This window comes from Medicago sativa, chromosome 7, assembly GCF_051527215.1.
Source record: "Medicago sativa cultivar Bolivia chromosome 7, Bolivia_mono, whole genome shotgun sequence".
NCBI classification, from domain to species: domain Eukaryota; kingdom Viridiplantae; phylum Streptophyta; class Magnoliopsida; order Fabales; family Fabaceae; genus Medicago; species Medicago sativa.
This window is the reverse complement of record NC_140755.1, coordinates 80,398,404-80,422,381: the sequence shown is the minus strand read 5'-3', so window position 1 is coordinate 80,422,381 and position 23,978 is coordinate 80,398,404. Positions and strand designations below refer to the sequence as shown.

General features: G+C 33.1%; 3 protein-coding genes across 36 annotated transcripts; all 3 read right to left on the bottom strand.

Annotated features, from left to right (window-relative positions):
- Window positions 1-9,638: 9,638 nt before the first annotated feature.
- LOC146909042 (ethylene-responsive transcription factor 13-like) lies at window positions 9,639-10,660 on the bottom strand. Its single transcript, XM_085730488.1, has one exon. It carries the CDS (start codon window positions 10,514-10,516, stop codon window positions 9,971-9,973), a length of 546 nt encoding a protein of 181 aa, XP_085586614.1. The 5' UTR covers window positions 10,517-10,660; the 3' UTR covers window positions 9,639-9,970.
- Window positions 10,661-11,018: 358 nt separating this feature from the next.
- On the bottom strand, window positions 11,019-17,187 carry LOC146909041 (DEK domain-containing chromatin-associated protein 1-like). Of its 34 annotated transcripts, none has more exons than XM_085730456.1 (16): window positions 16,965-17,187; window positions 16,437-16,531; window positions 16,046-16,122; window positions 15,807-15,953; window positions 15,503-15,555; window positions 14,630-14,888; window positions 14,404-14,492; window positions 14,241-14,310; window positions 14,020-14,147; window positions 13,172-13,302; window positions 13,027-13,086; window positions 12,756-12,867; window positions 12,580-12,663; window positions 12,082-12,138; window positions 11,851-11,990; window positions 11,019-11,234 (listed from the first exon to the last, which is right to left on the bottom strand). In XM_085730456.1, exons 7-15 carry the CDS (start codon window positions 14,417-14,419, stop codon window positions 11,929-11,931), a joined length of 720 nt encoding a protein of 239 aa, XP_085586582.1. In that variant the 5' UTR covers window positions 14,420-14,492; window positions 14,630-14,888; window positions 15,503-15,555; window positions 15,807-15,953; window positions 16,046-16,122; window positions 16,437-16,531; window positions 16,965-17,187; the 3' UTR covers window positions 11,019-11,234; window positions 11,851-11,928. The 34 variants fall into 34 exon arrangements, with proteins under 34 accessions (XP_085586582.1, XP_085586584.1, XP_085586583.1 ...); XM_085730458.1 differs by having other exon boundaries at window positions 16,437-16,493; XM_085730457.1 differs by having other exon boundaries at window positions 16,437-16,475.
- A 4,613-nt stretch (window positions 17,188-21,800) lies between these two features.
- LOC146909040 (ethylene-responsive transcription factor 2-like) lies at window positions 21,801-22,735 on the bottom strand. Its single transcript, XM_085730489.1, has one exon. The coding sequence runs from the start codon at window positions 22,651-22,653 to the stop codon at window positions 22,027-22,029; it is 627 nt and encodes a 208-aa protein (XP_085586615.1). The 5' UTR covers window positions 22,654-22,735; the 3' UTR covers window positions 21,801-22,026.
- Window positions 22,736-23,978: the final 1,243 nt, after the last annotated feature.

The window sequence follows — 23,978 nt, the reverse complement described above, 5'->3', positions numbered from 1 at the left end:
TTGGTGAATTAAATGAAATCAACTATAGAGTTAATTCAACACACACATGATTTTGTTGTTTACTCTTACAAAGTTTTGTATGGTTTTAATTTCATTATATTTTTACTCACTTTCTTTCACGTGCTCCTTCTACCAGCTCCTCTTCAATAGTTAATTCCATTTTCAGTTATACTATTATGTTTATGCTAGCTTCCATTTTCTCAGTTCATCATCCTCTCAAATCCCTAGTTCTTTTCCAATTCAACATCTAGCTAATGTTAACCGTTTGAAATTATTTCTAAATTAGTAGCTTTTTTTTTAGTACAAAAGGGTACTCTAACCCATATACAAAACAACAAGTTCAAGTGCTTGCTTAGTTTTAGCGAATCAATGATAAAACAAAAGGGAATAGAGAACCAATTGAAAAATCTATACGCCTTATTGTTATCCTCCTTCGAAACAAATTAACCATCTCCAAGAACTTAATTTTACATGTTCTACCACCTTCATACACGTTGCCTCCTTTCCGGAAAAAACCATTGCATGCATGGGTTATTATTTTTTTGTTTTGTTTAGAAAATGATTATCTGACATGCAACATGGTAGAAGATTTGGGAAACACGAAATAAGGTTATTTTCTTCTCGAAGATTGCGGGGTGGAGGAAATTGTAGAAGGTATCAAAGTAACATTTTAGAGATGGTTTCTTGTTAAGAAAAAAAGAGGGACCATGTTTGTATCATGAATGATACTCAAACCTTCTTCTTTGTTTAAATACTTTTTTCAAGTTGTAGGTGAAGTACTCTTTCTATTTCTCTCATTTCTAATAAAATTGGTTGTTAAAAAAAAGATAGGATGAAAATTTAATTTAAATCGTAAATAAAAATAATGAAAGAGAAATATTCTATAAGTTATAATTTCCAAAACATTTTTTAAGACAACAAAAGATTTAATTAGGAGCAAACTGGTTCCCAAACTCATATATATGGGAACACATATTTCTTCTAGTCTTATTTATAAGAGATATTTGAATCAACAAAAGTTGATGCATCTTGTTCAAAATTTCGATCATATACAACAATTTTTGTTGACCCAGATATTTCGTATTAATAGAACCAGAGAAAGTTTAAAATATGATTTAGTTAGTATATTCTATTAGTGTACAATTATTTTACACATGTATCCAACGATGTGTTTTCATATCAATTAATAAATATGAGAAAATACGTGACAACAAATCATTTGATACATATATAAAATAGTTGCATATTGACGGAACATACTGAATATTATACTCTAAATATTGCATTTGAAAATTTAATTTGAAAGATGATTTATTGTGCATGTCTAGAGCCAACACAATTAATCTCAAAAAGATATCAGAAGAAGTGATGCGGCGTTAGGGATGGGAACAGGTCAGGCCGTCCGACAGGGGCCTACGGCCTAGCCTATTTAAAGCCTAGCTCGGCCCAGCTCGTTTATTAACAAGGTCAGGCTCAAGCTTTTTATAAGGCCTATTTAATTAAACAGGCCAGGCTAAGGCTTGTAAAAAAGCCTATTAAGCCCATCAGGTCGGCCTATTAAGCTTTTCATATATAACATATCTTCCATTATTGATATTTTTAAAGTTTTTTTTTCTTCCATAAACACAAGCCTTCATATGATTGGTTATTTAGTAGCTGATATATTGGTGTGATTAGACCTTCGTAAGAATTCATTATTTAGTAGCAAACATATTTGTGGGCTTTAGGCCTAAATAAGTTTTGGCCTATTTAGGAGTAGGCTTACACGTGTTGCTAGGCCTTAGGATAAAATAGGCTTTTAAATAGGCTTTCAGGCTTCATCGGGCCTTTAAAAAGACCAGGCTCAGACCTCGAAAATGAGCCTATGACGGGTAATAGGCCAGGCTCAGGCCTATAATTTTTGAAGTAGGCCAGGCTTAGGCCTTACAAAGCCCGGCCCGGCCTAGCCCATTTCCACCCCTATGCGGCGTTTCTTAAGACGAACTTTGGTCGATTCTATGGATCGTTATACTGTATTAGAAATTTAGAATTAGAATGTCAAATGTGCTTGGAGACATTCATTTTGGCACCCATTATCTTTTTTGATGATATAAGCATCCATTATCTTCAATAGTACTATTGTCAAGGTGAGACTTTTTTTTTCTCTTCTTTTGACAGCTTGTCGAGGTGAAACAGAACATTTCGTATCTTTGCATGAAATTGAAAACTCTTTTTACCAAATTTAATTTCTAATTATTAATTCGTTTTTGTTGAAAATCGTTTTATTCGTGATAATGTGATGGTTGCTTGGAAAATTTTACGTTATATGAAGTGATAAGACCAGGGAAAAAAATTGGTGAATTAGTTTGAAAATCTTTATTAATGAAGCCTATATATGACCGATTCTATTGGAAGTATGTGAAGAGTATGACGCATAAAATGGACTTACATAGAATTGGTTTGCAAATTTCAGGTAGAGGAATTCGTTAAAGAGATCTTTTACCCCCGTTATTTGTTCATTATTTTTGTAGAATTCATTTTGATTCTCTTAAAAAGATTGGAGACACGAGGAGACATTCATTGGGTCAAGGTGTGTCGTGGAGCTTTGCTCTTGACACACGTTTTAATAGATGATGTTTGTTTTATTTTTTGCAGGACCGGCTACAATGATGCTTGATACTCTCAAGACTTACGAGAAAGTGTCGATCCAAGCTATCAATATGCAGAAGTCAGAAAAAATTTCAGTTGAAATTAATATTTAATTACAATAGAGTTTAAATTTGGAAGTGCATTCGAAATTGGTCAGGTAAGCATTTGCCAAAGGTGGGAAGAGAAGTACTCATCAAATTAAATGCTCAATCTATAACGACATGGTGTATAAGTTCTTTTATCATTTCCACAACTTCAGGAGAAAAGATCAAACATATGTTAAATTATTTTTAGCGGGGATTTGAGAAGTAATGGGAGAGGTATAAATTGGTTAAGTTGATAGAAATTAACCATGAGGAAAGAATACGGTGGAATGGGATTTTGGCATCTTTACGGTTTCAATTTAGTCATGTTAGGGAAGCAAGATTGAAAATTACTCCCTCCGGTCCTATTTACAAGAAACACTTGATTTTTTAGATACATTGAATAATTTACGTATCTGGTCTAAAATCTAAATCAGATACATAATTTATTCAATGTATCTAAAAAGTCAACTGTTTCTTGTAAAAAGAACCGGAGGGAGTAGATACCAACGGTGATACCATATGCAGTCTTTTAAGTTAGATGTTTATAACAAGTTAGTTTTTTTTAAGTTTTTTTTCTGTTACAAATTGCTCCTTTAAATCATTAAATATTTTGCATCATGATCATATTTTCATCAAACTCAATTAAAAAGTGTTTATGTGGACGTTTAATATTAAGTTAGTATGCCCAAATTTACCGCTCTTGAAAGTAAGGTCCATATATAGGTGTATTGTTCAGTTTTGATTTGAAGCAAAATTGATCGATTACTTGATTTATAAAATTGTTGATGAAATGTTTATCTACCACCTCAATGTTAAATGGTCCATAAGCAATTTTTAACGAAGTTTGCTGAAAAAAATTGGTAACAGTGTAAATATTCTATGACTTAAAGGACCAATTTCTAATAAAAAAAATTATAGGATCAATTTGTAATATAAAAAACTTAAAGTACTAGCTTGTAATAAGCATATCCTTTCAAAAAAAAACTTGTAATAAGCATCTAATTTAAAAAACCGCAAAAAGTATTTTGCCTTTTTTTTAAATGGTTATGTAAAAATTATGAATACAAATGTATAAAGGGTCTTGATAATCCATGCCCGAGGCATTGCCTAAGAAATTCATAAATAAAAATTTTGTCTTGAAAATATAAACAGTTACATTTGACAAAATATTAATTACACTACTTTTATAGTTCTTGATCAATGTCATCTCCATGTATAAAATATGGAAAATGCTTATTTGTGCCCTTAGGGCACAAGATACGGATCTAAAAATAGAATTAAAAAAAATAAATGTTGCATTGAAAAGATAAGTTTTTTACCTTTTAAAATTATGAAAGCACAATTTTCAAGATCAAATTTCTATATTTACTCTTTTTTTTTTTTTTGAAGAGGCTAAAATGGAATATATTACCCAATCAAAGTGTCCTTTTTTTTGCTTTTTTTGCTTGGGATCTCCAATTCGGGCAGGATATGGTGGCATCTTCAGAAACTCTGCTGGCCTTTTTTTATCAAGTTTCTCTGGTTACCTTGCTTCAACATCTGATATTTTATTGGCAGAGCTTACTGCAATTCAACGTGGCCTGCTGCTTGCAGTGGATACAGGCATTGATGATATGGTGTGTTACTCAGACTCCTTGCTCTCAAATCCAGCTTCTCACAGGGCATGCTTCCCCTTATCACACCTACGCAGTGATAATCCAAAATTTCTCTCTTAAACATTGCCTTAGAGAGGGAAACCAATGTGCCGATTTCTTCGCAAAGCTGGGTGCCACCTCTAATGAAGATTTTGTCAACCATGTTACTCCTCCCAATGATCTTCTTCCTTTAATCAGGACTGACGCAATGGGAACCTTCTTCCCTAGAGCTTAGGCCTCTTTGTTTTTCTGGTTGTTGCTTTTTCTTTCTTCTTTAACTTTGTAACCAAAAAAAAAAAAATCAAAGTGTCCTTCCTAACACAAGGTGTATCAGGAGAGAACAAAGAGTTGTAACAAGCTATTAAAAAAAGGGAAACAGAAAAGCATAAAAAGAGAGCAATAATAAAGACAACATTAACCAATGTCCAACATGGTGAACGGACTAAACCACCACGCATGATAATTGAAAGGAAGAGTAGTAAACTTCGCCTTCAACGACATAAAAGTTAGCGACTTAATCTTGTCCACGATCTGAGATGTTGAGCATTCTTTATCATTGAATAATCTATTGTTTCTTTCTACTTTCTTGTTTGTTCTCTTAGGCTTTGTTTGGGAGTTTGGAGGGGAAGGGAGGGGAGGGCTTTGGGCCGTTGGAAATATATAGAAAAATTGACAAAAAAATTCATATTTTTTTAAAGAACAATTTTTTAGAGAATGATAAACTAATACTTATGATTAATATACTTTTAATTTTAAGAATATAATAACAACATGGATTGGATTTGAAAAATTCATATAAACCCTCCATAACCCCCCAAAACCCTCCCCCAATACAATTTTTGAGTTCCCCCAAATGAGGGGGATTTTTTAGTATGAGCAAAAAATTAACCTTCAAAGCCCTCTCCTTCCAATGTCTTCTATTTCTTCCACTTGCTCTTTCCTTTTTTCCAAAACCCTCCCCTCCCCTCCCCTCCAAACTCCCAAACAAAGCCTTAGGATACAAGTTAGCAAATACTCATAAAATATTGGAAAAAATATTTCAAAACTTGTGAGTCGCGTTGGTGGTGGTGAGACTCTGTTGTTAACATAATGCCTATCTTAATAATGGGAATCCATTGAAATGGAGAGAGTAATCAATAAGCTGACTCATTAATAATGTGTTTCCTACTGTGAAGCTGATTCATTAATTGTCGCATTGCACAAAAAAAATTCACTACAAAAGGAATCAAATCTTATCATGCTGATCATTTAGATATGTGCATAAGCTCACAATTATAAATCTTCAACAATATAAAAGTAACAGAGAAAACAATATAAAAATTTCACATATGCTTTTATTGTATTATATATATAGATTAGTTATTCCCCTTAAAATAATATTAAGAGAATAGTTATAATATGATGGTCATTATACATATAGGACACGTTAGTGACATTATACACTGAAATGCTAGGGTTACTCATTCTAACACTCTCCTCTAACACACTCTCATCTATTGGTGCCACATCACTCCATATTTTAAAAATTTTACTTGGTAACCGGTACTTCAAGTGGAAAGAGAAAGCACTGTTTTTTTTTTTTTGTAATTTTATTGTTTCTACCCTTTCCCTATCTTCTTCGTTTTCACTGTCAATCCATTGAAGAGAGTTTTCTGAGTTTTCTGGTGAAAGATCTTGAGGATTGTTCTTTTACTTCAACACCCACCACCGATTTCATATTATTCAATTCATATTGTTTGACTTAATTCGTTCATTGCCACTGCTTGTTTCTCTTCCACGGACCTTTTCCCTAATTCAAATGTTTATTCATATATGGGTTTCATATTGTTTTTTCAAATCAATCTCTGAATCGTTTTTAAGTTGGGTTCTAAGCAGCAGAGCATCAACTATTTTCTGTTGTTTAATCCCTTTTTCAATAACAATCCAATTTCATGTTTTCAATAACAATCCAACAACTATTTTTTTTTATCAAAAGTAAAAAAAATGTTCTCGAACATGTTTTCAATGGATTATTGTGATTTTTTACAGGTTGGCTTGTTGAAACATAGAACTTCAAGGGACCGTAACCTTTGTGAGAGGATGATATAGAGAAGAAGATGAATAGCTAAACTCCAAATCTTAATAAAAATAAATAAAATAATAAAATAAATGGGTTACACACAATAAAGATGAAACCGGTTGCCAGTAAAAAGAATCTAAAAGCTGGATGATGTGGCTAATTTCTATTGGTGTGTGTTAGAGGTGAGTGTTAGAATGAGTGACCCTAGCATTTCTCATACACTTAATTAGCAACAGCACATGTTGAGCTCACTTTTTTTGTACATTTGTATATGTAAAAGGGAATCAATTCTTTTTTTAGAAAAGGGAATCCATTCAAATAATACAGCATAATAATTAATGTATGTTATGGGCTGAGTACTGAATAGTATACGCGTATTCTGATGTATCTACGGAAAATAATTAGTTTTTGGCCAAATACCTCCCTGGGTCCTTTAAGTTTCACGTTTGTAACAGATAGGTCTTTTAAGTTTCAAAGGTTACAGATAGGTCCTTTAAGTTTTTAAGGTTTCAGATAGGTCCTTTAAGTTTCGAGTTTGTTTCAGATAGGTTCTTTCTATCAACCTCCGTTAAGGACCTATCTGAAACCTTAGAAACTTAAAGGACCTATTTGTAACCTTTGAAACTTAAATGACCTGTATGTTACAAACGTGAAACTTAAAGGACCCAGGGAGGTATTTGGCCTTAGTTTTTACTAATTAGCGTCTTCAGGGCATTCGTTAAGAATTCTACAAATAAATTTTGTCTTAGAATTGTAAGATGTTATTTTTTATTAAATAATGATTACACAGCTTTTTAAAAAAACTTGCTTGTTTTGGATGTTTAACCAATATCATTGGGGCACCGGTTAGCATTCTCCTAGTTTTATATATAAAAAATTAATTTTGTCTACACGTAGACAAAAATATTAAAATTATTAAACCATTAGCCATAAATTAAATTTTAAACTCCTGTTCCTCCATTTGGTATATAAATTTTTCATGATTATTGTTATTTTATCTATCTATAAAAAAATTGTCAAAAACAATTAATTAATTATTCCACCAAAAAGACTTAATATTATCAAGAGTAATAATAATGAATTGATTCGTGTGGTAAGAAATATAAATCAGTCACGAGTTTCATTAGTTGACTCTATTTGAAGAAAAAAATTCGATTGATAAGGGAGAACTTACTTATGTATCTCATATAGGCAACAAAGCTATGGTCTGTTTAGATTAGTTTATTTTAGAGTTTATGCATAGCAGCTTATGCAAATAATGTAACATAAATGTACTTTTTATAAATTTGTTAAGGTAGATTATGAAAAAACAAATTATGAATATATAATGTTTCATGAACTCTTTTCCATAAGTTTAAAATAAGCTCAATTCAAATAGACCCTAAGTCATTGTCAAACATCATGCGACATTGGTGTTTACACTGATTTTTGGTAAACAACCGCCGGTTTAAAAAATATTTACTTGCAAGATCAACCAGTAAATCTTAAGGACATATTTGTGCTTTTGTTGTTTCCAAGAAAGTTGTTATTGTTCTTTGAAGAACTAAATGAACAAAAGTAAATAAAGCAATCGAATTCAACCCAGTTGAATTCAATCGAAATTTGTTAAGTAAAAGTAAGATGAATTGCTCAAAAGAAACAAGTAAAATGTAAAGACATTTAAGAAAACTAGATTAAATTGCATTGATTGAATGTAAATTGGTACACAGATTCATACATTGCAACTTGTGACTCGTTTCTCGTTTCCATACGGATAATTTGAGTGTAAGTTTTTTGTATGATTAGATTGTGACCACTTTTCCTTTGGAAAAGCTACTATTTATACAAATAGAAATAACTACCTAAATTTGAATTCAAACCAATAACTGCAGTAAACTAACAAATCATATCCATTCGATTTGAATTTCGAACGCGCCTTGGAAATGTCTGCTTGCTTATCCTTATCCGAAATAATAACTGCCCTTCGATAGCTTTTTGTCCGTCGAACTGAAACACGTGTTTCCAGCAAGTCCAACTTCGATAAAGATACAGGAGCAATCCTTCATTTCTTCGATCCTAAGGTCAACTTATTTTGACTGCATTTATTGATAACCTCTAAAAATATAGGCTAACAATTGGTCAACCACAATGTCACAAGTGCGCAAAATGACAAAAAACCATGACTTTCTTCTCTCTCACTAACAAACATTTTTTGTCCTTATACACATTTGTGACATTATGATTGGTCAATGTCAGATGACATTAACATCTTAATGTCACCAAAGTGCTACCCGTCAAAATCAAGCTTCTCGGACTTTGAAGGAAAGGCAACGTGGCATAATAGTTATAGACAGTACACGTGCATATTTTAGTACAGTGTTGAATAAATGAATTCTATCGAGGTGAATGTATCCAAAGCATAAATTTCAATTTCCAAAAAAGGAAAAAAAAAATAATCTACGAGATCGAATCATGATTTTCAACTTCCTTGAAACTCTACTAGATTTAGATTAGATCTCCTCCTACAACTTACCTGAGTGAATATATGCATTCAACACGAAAATATTCTTAAAAAATTTCTTAATGATGGTAACTCAGAGGCCAAAGATATTCACAAATGAAAATTAAATCTCCCAGTGTTTAAATATACCATATGCTTGTTTCCACCAATGAGCAAATCTAAATTTCGTTTAGCCAATTCTCTTCTGAAAAATATACTATTTGAGTCTACTTTTTATGACTAAATATTTCTTCACATTTAGAACAAGGGTACTCAAAAATCTGCTACAAATATAAATCATTGTTAACAAGCTTTTAGGCATGTTAAAGAGAGACATGCCAAGTAGAAATCTTGTGTCCTGCCTTTCTATCTGGTCTACATATATAAATCGTTGGGCGTTAGTTCAGCATTCAATAGTATGGTCGATTTAGAAGGTTCACAATGATGTTATTTTGTCTAATAAAATTATAAATATTGAGCAATTGGTAAATCGAATTAAGTTCTCTTCTTAAAAGTGGTTTTGAGAAAATCATCCAAGAATTCTTTATATTTTTACGAGTGGGTAGTTGAAGCTTCCATTCACCTTTTAAGATAGTTATTTGTATGGTCGCCTAGTTTGTTTTTTTTTTTTTATCGAGGCTTTCATTGCTTGTATTTTTGTTTTCTATATTGGTATCTGGGTGTGAGCATCTATAGTACTCATTCATCAATTTCAAATATATGCAATGCCGTTGAAAAAGGAGGAGAATTGATTTCCACTATTGCAACTTTTTCACTCAATTGGTGTAAAAAAACAAAAATTATTCAAACAAAATTGTGGGATTGTATAACTTAACTTGTTTGAACCAAGGATAGAAAGGATTGAAATGGTGCATCTTTTTTTTGGAAATGAAATTCTGCATATTAAATATCCTTTTCTTCAACTTAACATCAAATCCAAAGAAATGTTCTTTTGGAAAAATAACAGCATTGTTGTTTTGCTTAACATCACACCTTGATTAATATCAAAAGGGTAATGAAAAAATATCAGAAAACTGCACAAATTAGAAGAAAATATAAAATAAACAAAACTACACTATGAGCTCTAGATTAGAGTGCAATCATTCAACTCATTCACCCACTGCTCAAAATCATTTGCTTGTGAGGCCTTTTCAGCGCCAACCACCATGGCTGCTTGGCTTCTATTCTTGGCTAATTTGTTAAGTAGGTCAACCATGCCCCTCCTCCTCTTCGACCCTGGTGACAATGACTCACAACTTGATGAAGAAGAAGAAGAAAAAGAAGGCTCGGGCGATTCCCGTTTCAAAACCACCTCCCTCTCTGGCTCCAACGACACATCAGAGCCAATGAGGTGGGGAAAATTAAGCTTGGCCTTTCGGCCTCGCATCTTAAAAGCAGTTTTGTCGTAAGCCAAAGCTGCTTCCTCCTCAGTCACATAAGTTCCAAGCCAAACTCTAGCGCCATTCTTTTTTGGATCTCTTATCTCAGCCGCGAACTTCCCCCATGGCCTACGCCTCACGCCCTTGTACCGCTTCCATATAGGAGGCGTGCTTACTTCACGCGCCTCTACAAGTGTGTCTGAATCATTGTCACTTTTAGGGCTTGGAAAAGGTGGATGAGATTTCAGCATGCTAGAATCATCAAAAAGAAGGTATTGTTGAATTTGTTCCAAATATTCTAAATCTGAGTCTTTGGTGGTAGAAGCCAAGTTTTGGATGAAAGAGTAGTGGTATTTTGGATCTAAAGTCTACCGTTTGTGGAAGCAATGAGATTTGTGGATATGGTGCTATACTAACTTTATTTATATAGCAACAATTCTTGTTTATGAAATTTTTTTATTCAAAAACTAGCTACAAACCCGTGCTTCGCACGGGGTGGATTGCTTTTTTTCGGATAATTTTGTTTGCAAACACATATTTGTTAACTCTTAAAAGTAAACTGATTCCAAATGGAAAGCGGATTACTATTTGCACACAAGCTTATGTGTAAACTGATTCCCTTAGCCAATTTTCTAAATATTTGCACACAAGCTTATGTCATAAGATAAGTTCAAATACACTCCTTCAAATTCCTTTTTAGTTAATTGAAGCAGCGGTTCATGTGTAAAAGTAAAACTTCATTAAATTCAAGTATTCAACTAAAACTTTCATGTAAATTTATTTAAGGTTGATCAATGTGTATTACAGAAGAATATTGTGAGTACACATAATCAAGAACTGTAAGAATGATCTGGTTGGTATTGGTAGATACCCTTGACATAATATAAATGCTACCAGCCTAGGCTCCACTTGCAGAAACAATTTAAATTCTGCTTTGTCAACCTTGTTTATCTCTATCAATTGTCCAACCTGCAATTTGAATCAGAATGAGTATAAAAAAGGAACAACTTCAAATCATAAAGAAATCGGTGTGCTGCATTAGGACAAAAAAACTGTGGGATCCAAAACAAAACCACTTGCAAGTGTTACATATTGATTATAAAATTTGAAGAGATTAAAGAATGAAATCAAAATGGCAAAAGTAAAAGTAAAAATAAACAAAGCCAAAACAGGTAAAATTAACTGTTCATCAACATTGCTCGATGCCATTGTCATCTTCCTTTTAATTTGATCTATTTCTCAAAAACGTGATTCGATTGATGGGATTTGGTATCTTCTCAATTTCAATGTCACTATCAGATTCTGGTCCCTATCATTCATGTTGGGCTATGTATATTGATTATGGTCCCTAACTCTAGCATCATTTGCATACACTTATTATTTGAACCTTAAAATTTCTTTTCATAGGGAACAATTTGCTCATTTGTTGTACATAATGTATTAAAAAAAATTCATTATGCTCAATTCAAGAAACCTATCTCTTACATTGAGCAACAAATAGCCAATATCAGACAACTTTCTTTACGCGCCACGGACCGTGAAAGACCAAAAATCTTAATACAAAATATTGAATATTAGCTTGTACCTTCATCTTTTCAGCAGAAGTGATCATGCATATGACACTATCAGCAGTTCTTAGGCATTTAATCTTCTAGATTTACTCTCATAATAGAAGTATAATATCAACTGGGTCATTCCCAAAAGGGTTCCTATCCCATTTGGCACCTACAAAATCAAGCAGAGATGCACAATTCAGACAAATGGGATATCAACCAGCTCGATGAAGACAGAGAGCAAGTTGGTACTGAGATATTACCACCTTCGGAAGCTTTATACAACCATTTTAAAGCTTGCTCAATGTTTGGAGGCTCAACTGCATAGCATAGGTATACCTTTGTTAGACATAAACTATCATCATAATCTTCTTTTCCATTCCATTCTAAGGATAAACTAATACTCATTAAAATTCACAAAAGATATACACACGCTGTAAAAAGTAACAGCTTGCCCTATATACAATTATAAACAATGGAGAAGAAAACATTGAAATGAGAGATGTGCAACTCAAAATCCCAACAAGAGCCGACACATTACAATGTCATCTATTTGCAAACTACCAATCAATAATTGCAAATATGCCAAAAACTCCCATCAGCCATGCAATCATTTTCACCTAATGAAAAATTTGAATGTTTCCAAATTATTCAAGACCTGAACATTGTTGTTTGTCATACTTAAGAGCTTAATGTCAAAAAATGGGACCTTTTTGAATAATTAGAGATAGTTACCTGTTCCAAGCTATTATAATCATCACCTATTTTTGTAAACTTTCTTGTATGACTTCTTGCTTTGTTGAGAAGCATGACCAGCACCACCAACAGCTTTGAAGACAGTTCCTCTTGAAAACATGTTTTGTTAGAAAATTTATTTACCATTTTAGAAGTGGTACTTGAATTCCTTTGGATTCAAAAATGATATATGAATGTGTACCTTCTTCACCACTACTCTTGTTTATTGGAATATTAAGAACAGCGCAGAAGACAATCAATTTTTCTTTCACACATTTGTCGATCCTCTCCTTTACCCTTGTTCTCTGTTTTTTCTGCCAATAGTTGTGAAGATGTAGATTTAATTGCAGGTTAATATCAGCCATACGGATCAGATCATCATGTTTTTAATGAAAGATAACATGAACACAACCACTCACAAAGATTCATATCTATTGTTATGAATATAATACAACATTATAACATAAAAGTACCTCATTTTCAGCCCACGCATAACCAGAAAACTGGCCTATATTCCTCTTTAGATTGTTAACCTGACAACCATTCAGGAATAGCAGCAGAGGTGTTAGAGGATATTACTGTACCTTTAAATAAATGAAATAATATGTCAGCAAAAACCTGGCCAGAAATGGAAGTCAGCAAAAACAAACAATATGCCAGCAACATCACCTTTGTTTTCTTCCCAAACAGTATACTATGGAGCATATGCAGGTTGCCATCAGGTTTTCTCTTTGACAACTTGAAAGCCACTGAAACAGTTTACACATAAATAACTATATTAGACAACACTGAGGTAAAAAATAAATCTATTGCCACTATATAGAAATACAACAATACATCATGTAATTTTCTTCCTCATAAATTTTATGTATCATGGATTATATGTATCATGGATTATATGTATCATGGATTTTGGTATCATCATTCTAACATTGCAAAAATCTAACATAGTTTTGTGCCTTCAATTTTTATGTTATCAACCAAAGGCTTTACCCAAAAAGAATTCTTGCCATAAATTTTTTATCAACCAAAGTCATAAAATATCGTTCAAATTTTCGGCAACTATCGAACCAGCACCTGTACACTAAAAAAAGTCATTGCAAAAGTAACTGCATGTTAGGAATCACGGTGAGTTTCACGGTGAATTTTTTTAAGCTCCAAAGTGTAGCGTTGGCCAAAATCACAATGGTTCACTGCTGTCAAACCCACCGCCAGCCAAAACCATAGTTTTTTTTTAAAATAACGGTAATTTTAGTCTTGGAACGCGAGAAAATTAATTGGAACAAATCTAAACACTCACCGCCAATCGAAGCATACATAGTTCTTTAAAAACATGGCAATTTTGGTCTTTGATAGCAATAAAATTGATTCGAATGAATCTAGACACACTAATATAATATATTGCATCTAAAAGACATCAATCAAAGCAATTAACAAACTAAGTTAAGATCAGTCATGCAAATTACCAAGAAATCCAAGCAAAAGACTCTTAGGATTGTGAATCTTGTGAGCAGAGGGAAGACCCCAAATAACATTGTGTCCACCAGGAGATTGTCTTAAAAAAAAAAAACAATTCCAACCCTGTGACAACAAACTTGTGAGATTCAAATAACACAAAATAAATCAAACAGATTCACAACAATGCAAACAAAACATCAACAAATCAAAACAAAATAGATAAACTAACCTAATAGGAGGGAGTTCAGTTATGATCTGAGCATAAACCAGACAACAAACATGAATCACCAAAACAAACCCTATAGTTTTAGAGACATGAGTGTATGAGTTAATTGATATAACTTATTTTTAACATGTTAAAAACTGAAATCTGCAAATATAATTGAACATACCAATAGATATCATCATGTCCTTAAGATCGACATAAGGATTGAAGCAAATCAATGTATCAGGACCTTGCCATTATCATTTTAGGTTTAACCTTTCATAATCACCCAATCTAGGGAAATTAGTATGCAAAAAAAAAGCCATAGCAGTAAAAAACTTAACCATCACAGGTCACCAATCAATATGAAGAGCAGGAAATAAGGCTATGAAATAAGAGATAGTTGTGCTTACCGTCAAATCGCAACCTTGGCCGTGAGACACATTTTCCGCCATGAGCCGTCGTATTTTCATTTATGTATCTTATAGTTTTCAACCGCTCCAGAGAGCTTCATCAAAGGGCTCCGTAGTCAGAAATTAGACTTATAAGCAGTAGAAGATTCATATTCAAAACCTCCAATGACATTGCCTGCCAACCCTTCAAGCATGACCGCCATTTTCAACACAGACAAGAGGCTTTTCCCATATCATATGGAGTCATTCGAGCAAATACCTGCAAAATGCATTCAATAAATTTCTCTATGAGACATTGCTCTTGTATTTAATAATGATTTTTTAACCATAAACCTTTCTGATTCTTATTTTAAGAACAGTTTCTGTTCTCAAAGCCGTTAGAATCAACGATAATGAACCAAATACCATCAATAAGTTGTGCAAGTGAGAGACAGAGATGATTTTATAATTTAATATTGTAAAAATGATGCCTTCTTTTAAGTTTCAAGTGTACGAAGAGCTTTGTTAATGTCTTCTAACGTTGTTTCATAAAATGACAAACAATCCCACACCAAATATCGCACATGAGTTATCTGAAGTAGGAAAACACATAAATAGGAAAACAAAAAAAATCATCAAACCAAAAACATGCAGAAAAGAGGGACCATGGGTCACTTTCATAGCCACCGTAAAACTCCTCTCCGCCGACACCTTCACCAGAATCGCTTTCTTATCAAAACGAAAATATTTTGACCATTGGAAACATATTACAACAAATCATTAACAACACAAGGGCTATCAGTATACTAATTAGTTCCAAAGTCAAAGAAATTCAAAACCTCAATTCATAAATTACAGCGAAAACCATATATTTTGAGTAGTAGTTATTCTCACCAAAACAGAGATTGTGTAACCATGAGCTCCATGAATTTCAACACCATCAAAACCTGCAATTTGCATCACATTGAGCATGTTACTTGATTTTCAACAACTCCACCAACACTATTCCAACACTCCATTTTTAATTTTTAACAACCTAGATTCCAAAAACTTAAAAAGTTCGAAATAATTTGCTCATCTTTAATACCATGATTTTGTTTGGCACATATATGGTATTCTTATAACAATGTAAATTGAGCAAAATAAAATCTTTTATCATAAGCTTCAAGTCAGCAACTCTCAACACCATAAACATTACCTCAGCTTTTCTCTGCAACCTAGCTTCACCTTCAGCCTTAATACCATCCAGCTCCAGCAATTTCCTCATAAGCAACTCTGTAGTCACAATAAATTCTTTGTCAGAAACCGTGGTCCCTCCATTGACAGCCACATCCAAGGCCAACACCTGCAAAATTACAATCAGTAATATCTTCATTATCTTGTTCAAGTTATAATGTTTCTATAATGAATAATAATAATATGGGAAACATGGCTCACCCTGTCACAAAGCTTGTCCACCTCTGATCCTACTACAGCAACAGCTTGAAAATCTTTTAACAAAACCATGGCTCACCCTAAATAAAACATTATCATTACAAAAAAAATTAAGAGTATAACAATTAAAACTAAAAATTGAAAGCAAGTTATTAGCTTAAGAAGGTTAGTAAATTTCCAACTTTCAAAAAATCATTTTGCTGCAGTAAATCTTTAATTTTTATTTTCTTCTCATGTGTTTATTTGGTCTATTCTAAACTACACTAATTTGAAAATGACTCAAACATGTTTATAACAATATATTCAAAGTTTCATTATTTAGAATCATGACATAGAATCACATCAGAAATAAATTTTTAAACAAACACCCTAAACAGATGATTATTGATATTACCTCCTCTACAGAAGGAGCAGGCCAGAGTCTTTTCATTAGCTGTTCATGATCAGCACTCTGATACTCAACCATATTTTCTTATTTTGAGATCAAAACTAACAATATCATGAATTTTCTTATTAAGAAATTTTCTCAAACACTTTGTTCGTGCTCAATTTCACGTAGAAATATCAAATACAAAATCATGTCAAAATAAGACAAAATGAATAAAACATAAATACTACAAAAATAACACAAATTCAAAACCAATTCCAAAAAAGTACACCAAACAACAAACCCAGAAGCTTCAATGTTACAGACATGCAACAAATAAATTAAAAGCCAACAACTTCAACAAAACAAAACCAAAAAATCAAACCCTTAAAATCAATAAAACAACTTTCTTGAGAAATCCAACTCTAATCACCATTGAAACCAAAAAAAATTCTGGAAAACAAAACTTTAAACATGCATGATATCAGATTGATCAAAAGAAAACAAAGAAATTAAACCCTAACCAAAAATATTCTGTAAAAATAAAGAAATCACCTTGAATTAAAAATCCCAATCCTTTTTCTTTCTCTTCTTCTCAAACAAACCAATCCTCTTCTCTCTTCATTGTTCTTCCTTCTCTTCTCCCCGGTCCTTCTTTCTTCTTTCTTCTTTCTCCCGTTCCCCTTTCTCTCATTTCCTCTTCTTTTCTTTTCCATCGGCCTCCCTTCTTTTCTTGTTTCCTTCTTCTCCTTCTTTTCTGTCTTGTTTTTTTTTTCTTCTTTTCTCTATCAACAACACATATATAGGCAAGGGCAGCTCTAATTACCAATTTACTAAAATACCCTTAATAAGGGCAAAATGGTAAAATCAACGGACATTTATTTTCTTATTTAGTTTAGTAGATTAACATTGAAACCTCGTGTGTTATTTCATTATTTAATCTATATATTCCCCTTAAGGTCATTTCTGTGAAACTTCATGAATTTTTGAGTTGTGCCAATGGTCATCACTTTAAGTTGTTCAATAAATGTATATACAAAACAAAACCCCTATTTATATATATATATATATATATATATATATATATATATATATATATATTTTGTTGGAACAAAATGTGCTTAACAATGAACCTTAATAAAGTTTTGATGATAACAAGGTATTAAAAATTGTAAATTGGACTAGCTAATATTTGTTCAAGTGTACAGGACCATAATTATAAAGTTACATCATCATTGGTTCTGAATGAGCAAATAAAGAGCAAAGGAAATGAAGCTTAGATGATTCTGAAGGCAAAGCGCTCCTGAAGTCAAGCTGCTCCTGAAGAAATAGCGCTCCTGAAGTAAGCTGCTCCTGAAGAATAGTGCTTCTGAAGACAAGAGGTCCAGAAGCCACATCATCAGAAGCTGCGTCACCAGAAGCTGCAGAAATCATATCATCAGAAGCTGCATCATCAGAAGCTGCCTCATCAGAAGCTATTTCACCAGAAGCTGAATCTCAACTGAATTTACAAAAGATTCAAGATTTGAAGAATTATCAATGCAAAAGCTGTCTATTGGATTCGAAAACGCAAACGAAGGATTAGTGGAGTTTTGCAACGGTCATTTCAAAGGTGTTTGAAGGCTTGTGCTTGCAATTTGGACGAAAGCGTTGACATTGTACTTTGTACGAATTGTACAACCACGTTCTCCACTACTCTGTTTTGTGTCCACGCTACAAGACAAGAAAACAGCTCCAGAATACAGCTTCGCCTGCATAGATGTTCCTTTGGATAAGGAATGGATTTCAAATTTGTTCTTCATAGGACAACAACCAAATCATGCAAAAGATCATTGGTGAAAGATCAAGCTTCAACAACGACTCTTTGGTGTGCTGGCAATTTCACAACGTCTCTTTCACACCTCTATATAAAGGAGTGAAGAATTAGAGTTTTGGTAATGCAAGAACGCTGAACGAAAGACTCACAAGATTTTCACAAGTACCAAACCTCTGCTGAAATTGTTCTGCATTCACTTAGAATTTCTGTGTCTCAAAGTCATATCTTAGAAATTCTTAAGTCCATTGAGTCTGTATCTGATTTGTATTGTGAGCACCTCTGATTGTATATCAAGTGTTCAACCTTAAACAATTTTCTGTGTAATTTTGTTTAGTTAGGAAGTCTCTTGCAGTTGTGCTTGAGCAGGAAGTCTCTTGATTGTGTTCTTGAGCAAAGGAAGTCTCTTGCTTGTGTGCTTGAGCATTGGAAGTCTCTTGCTTGTGTGCTTGAGCATTTGTAATCAGATATTACTCATAGTGAAATCTCCTTGGAAGTGCAAGGGGGACTGGACTACTTCCGGATTGTGGAAGGAACCAGTATAATTGCTTTGTGTCGTTCTTCTTCTCTCTCTCTGTTTTATTCCGCTGCATTTAGATTCTGATTATCACTTCAGAAGCTGTCTCGCTTAGCTTCTGATCAGTGTGTTCAGTTTTTAGGAGAAACGAAGAATTTTTTTTTTCAAAAACACAATTCAACCCCCCTTCTTGTGTTTTTCTCACCTTCATATTTTTAATCTCTTCTCCCTTTGTTGAATATAATTATTTTATTTCTTATGGTTATCACGCATGGACATTGTAATTTGTTTTTATAGCAATTGTGTAGATGCTTCAACTAATATGTGTGCGACTCTAGTGATGGGTTGACAATAAATGAGTATTTTTTTTTAGGGAATAAATGAGTATTTCTTCGGTTCAACTTAGACATTTGGTTCTAGTTAATATTAGTGGAGATTATGTTTTTCTTTTAATTCATTTGTTATTGCCTTTTTTTATGGCTTAGGCCCTTTTCTATTCCTTCAAAAATATTGGGTTTATGAATCAACAGAATTCCCTAGAAAAAACACAAATGAATTAGGCTTTATTTGCTAATAAAAATTTATGATGGAGGGATGGTTAGTTTCGAGGGTATTTACATTTACCTCCCTCTAAAGATATTAGTCGGACTCAAACTCGAAACCTTTTGGATTTAAGAGATGTCTTTTTACCAATAAATCAAATATTTGAAGTTAGTAAAAATTCGAATTTTGATTTAAATAGTTAATTAGTGTCTCATACACCTCAGATAGGATATTATCTTGAAGAAAGAAAAAAAATATGCTAGGAACAAAAAATAATATCAGCTTTATGGATAAACCCAATAGGAGTATTTTATTTTGGCAATGATAACGTTAGTATTTTATTTTGGCAATGATAACGTATAATGCACCATTATTAAATGACATTGTTGTATACGGATAATAATATCTTCTAATCATCCCTAAAAAAATATATCTTTTAATCATGAAACTTTGTCAAATTAACATTTAGTAGACATGGCAACGGGGCGGGCGGGTTTAAGCATCCATGTCCCCGCCCCCGTCACCAAATCATATTGAAGGTAAAAATCGAACACCCAATTCCGCCCTCAATGGGACGGGTCTCCCGGCCCCGTCCCCACCCCATCCGCGAAAACTCTATTTTTTATAAAATATTTTTTTCATAGCAACAAAAAACAATAATTATATTAATAATTAAAGATCTAATAAACTTTTTTCAAAAGAGCAAAATAATTCTAATAAGAGTAAATTACACTCCCCTCCCCTCAAAGATGTTTAAATTACACTCCCCTCCCCTTTTATGTTAAAATATACACTTCCCTTCCCTCTTATTCAAAACATATTAGAATAGGTTAGTGATTGTGGAAATAAGATTATAAAATTTAATAAAGTAAATTTCAAAAAGCGGGTGCGAGACGGGGGTGGGAGCGGAGCGGGTGTAAGCATCCCCCACCCCCGTACTAAAAATCCAGATTCCCCCCACACCCGCACCCAGTTAAATAGGCTTTTTCCCGTTAAATTCAGGGCGGAGGCGGCCGGGTCTGGCGGAGGTGGATTTTGTTGCCATGTCTAACACTTAGTATTAAATGTAGCGTCATTTTAAAAGTTGATTACATTACTAAGCACCAATAACGATAACAAATTCCATAAAAAAATAACAAATAATTTTTTTTTAATATGTCAAAATGAAATATATTAACCAAAATAAAAAAGTCATTCTAGCACAAGATGTGTTCGAGAAGTCTTCGAGAAAGTTACAAAGTTACAAAATCAGGTCTAAAAAGAACAAAGCAAACAAAGAGGGAAACATGCTAGGTAACAACAAACACGCAATGAAGATGATTAAGTCTAATAATAGTAATCAAAATTGAACGTAACATATGTCAATTTTAACCACCAAAAAGTCTGGATCTTATTCTTTTCATATAAACTTTGCAATTGATTCTCCTTGTTTTGAAAATAAACGTTCGTATCTTTCTTTTCAAATCACCCACACCAAAGAGAGCCAAGTAACCTTCAAAGCAAATTTATCCCATGTGATCCTGAACTCTTGAAATTGTCACAGTCCTACACTGCTTGCTTTACCTCTTCCAATGAAAAAAGTTTAATTAAATCCCCTCTATCCACCAAACTGATCGATTTAAAATTAAGATTATTGTGTATGATTGTGGCACACGTGATTTGGTGAAAGCTCTGCAACCCTTAGAAGGTGGGTAGACTTTGTATGCTATGTTGCCGCGTTCGGATTGCTTTAGTTGTAAGGGTTAGAGTACCATTTGTATTCTCATTAATAAAATTTTAATTTACAAAAAAAAAATTATAAACAACATTTTATTAAAGAGAGTAGAAGGGATACTCTAGCTCATTGTATCTAATTTCTTCTTTCCTTACTAATTTACTAAGACGAAAATCTAATTTCTTCTTTCCTTACTAATGATGAATCAAATACAAGATAGTTGTTTGAAAAAGTCTTAGTTCCTTATAAGGAGAGGGAGAACAAGGCTAGCTATAGGAGCTCTAAGTCTTCGTACAAGATAGACTAGTTAGTTAGAAATACTTTAAGTTTGTATATGACATTAGTTTTTCTTATAATCTTGTCTTAGAATGTTGTGAGATGCAATCAAAATTAATGAAGATTGTTAGTGTTGGTTCAACAATTATAGTTCAAAGGTGAACCATAAAAAATAGCATATCTATTCCCGTTCTTCTTTTTTAACATCAAATGAAACTATTTTATTAAGAAGCTGAAAGACCAAACACACTAGATGAAGTACAAGGAGTAATCTAGAAGCCTCAAAACAAAAACCAAAGCTACCTATGGATACAATACATTAGAACAATTAGCCATTCGTAAAAAAGACAAGGCACTCCCCTTCTATTTATTTACCAAATTCACTATTTTACTCAAAATTTTGGAGTTTGCCTTTTGACACTTTTTTGAAGTCAATATTAGAATAAAGGTTATTATTTTATATTTTGGGGTTACATTTTCAAAACAAATATCTTGGTAACAAACAAAAGTAAAAAAAATAATAATAAATTGTGCAATCTTAGACATCTTTTTCATCAATTTAACAATAAATCCAAAGTGAGTGCTCTGATGGAAAAAATACAATAAAGTCGTAGCTTTGCTTAAACATCACCCATTGAAATTCGTCAGGGTAATGCAAAAATGATCTCAAACTAAATAGGAGCAGCTACACTCAGAGAAAAACTATTTAACTTAGGAGCTGCGAAACAGAAAAATTAAAATGATACCACCCTAGCTAAGAGAACCAAATTAGAGAGCTGTCACTCAACTCATTCACCCATTGCTCAAAATCATTTGCCTGTGATGAGGCCGTTTCAATTTCAACCACCTTAGCTTGGCATCTATTCTTGGCTAGTTTGTTAAGTAGGTCAACCGTGCCCCTCCTCCTCTTCGACTCTGGTGACAATGACTCACAACTTGATGAAGAAGAAGAAGGCTCCGGAGATTCCCGTTTCAAAACCACCTCCCTCTCTGGCTCTGATGTAGACGCAACAGAGCCAATGAGGTGGGGAAAATTAAGCTTGGCCTTTCGGCCACGCATCTTGAAAGCAGCTTTGTCGTAAGCCAAAGCTGCTTCCTCCTCAGTAACGTAAGTTCCAAGCCAAACTCTAGCACCATTCTTTTTTGGATCTCTGATCTCTGCCGCAAACTTCCCCCATGGCCTACGCCTCACGCCCTTGTACCGCTTCCATATCGGAGGGGTTTTTACTTCCCGCGCCTCTACAGTTGTGTCTGACTCATTGTCACTTTTAGGGCTTGGAGAAGGTTGATAAGATGTTAGAAAGCTGGAATCATCAAAAAGAAGGTATTGTTGTATATGTTCCAAATATGCAAAATCTGAGTCATTGGTGGTGGAAGCCATGTTTAATTTAGATGAGAGAATATAGTGGTGTTTTAGATCTAAGTTTTCGTTTGTGGAAGCACTTAGACTTGGGAATATGTGCTCTACTCACTACACTTATATATATAGCAACAACTCTTGTTTATGAAATTGTTTATTCAAAAATGAACATTGAAAACGCGTGTGTTATTTCATTATTTAATCTAAATATTCCCTTAAGGCCATTTCTGTGAAACTTCATGAACTGTTGAGTGCGCTAACGGTCGTCACTTTTTGTTGTTCAACAAATTAATAAATCCCCTCTTTGTTGAATATTATTAGTTTATTCTGTTGATAATGTCGCGTGCACATTGTAATTTGTTTACAAACTACTAAAATTCATCTACATTTATTCAACATCTAATTTTATTCCTATTTCTCTTATTATCACATCAACATATTACATTTATCATGTCACTCGTTCCTTGTTTATTTCTCATTTATACGAGTGTACATCAAACATGTTTTTGTTTTATATGGTGGTTAAATATTGGCTTTATGAACCAAGTACCAATAAACATTGATGTGGCAGAAAAACTAGATGTTACAATTTGAGAAGAAAAAAATCTTTGACACACAAATATTAGAGTTGAGATACTCTTCATTTACAATTCTTTCCATTTTCTTCGTTGGAAAGATATAGACACAAAAAATCTTGAAAAGAGTATACAATAATTAATGATGGCGGACCCATTTATCAAAAACATTTACTACCTTTTTTTGTGTCTATCTCTCCTCAAATTGTATACTTCATTTATTTTGATAAATAGAGATCCTTACTCCAAATATTAATAATATGCCTTAATAGAGATAGAGATACAAGAGAAAGAAGAAATGAGTGACGCATTCATGTAATCTGGATAGGTGATACAGGGATAGAGAGAGCGACGGGTGATAGATCGATGTTGATTTATATTCTCCGTTCCAATTTTTTTCTTCATAAACTTAAAGAGCCAATCATGATCCTCTCACCTTACCAAGCTTGCATAAATCTTTGATCTTTCCTCCAAAGTGAAGTATACTTGGCCAATATCCCAAGCAAGGGTGGAGCCACGAAAAACAATCTGGATGGGCCACTAAAATAAACTATAATATATATACACATGGAATTTAAGTTGTCATAAGCATTAACCACAAAGTTGAAGTGAAGGAATTTCACTAAAAATCTCAAGATAATTTAAAAAAATGAATTACATATTTTACTACTGATAAATTATGAAACTGTTTTTTCTATTGTACAAATATTAATTGTGAACTTCGTTCACAAAATCTTGCACGCCGCTATGCGAGGTTTGGGACTGTTGAAA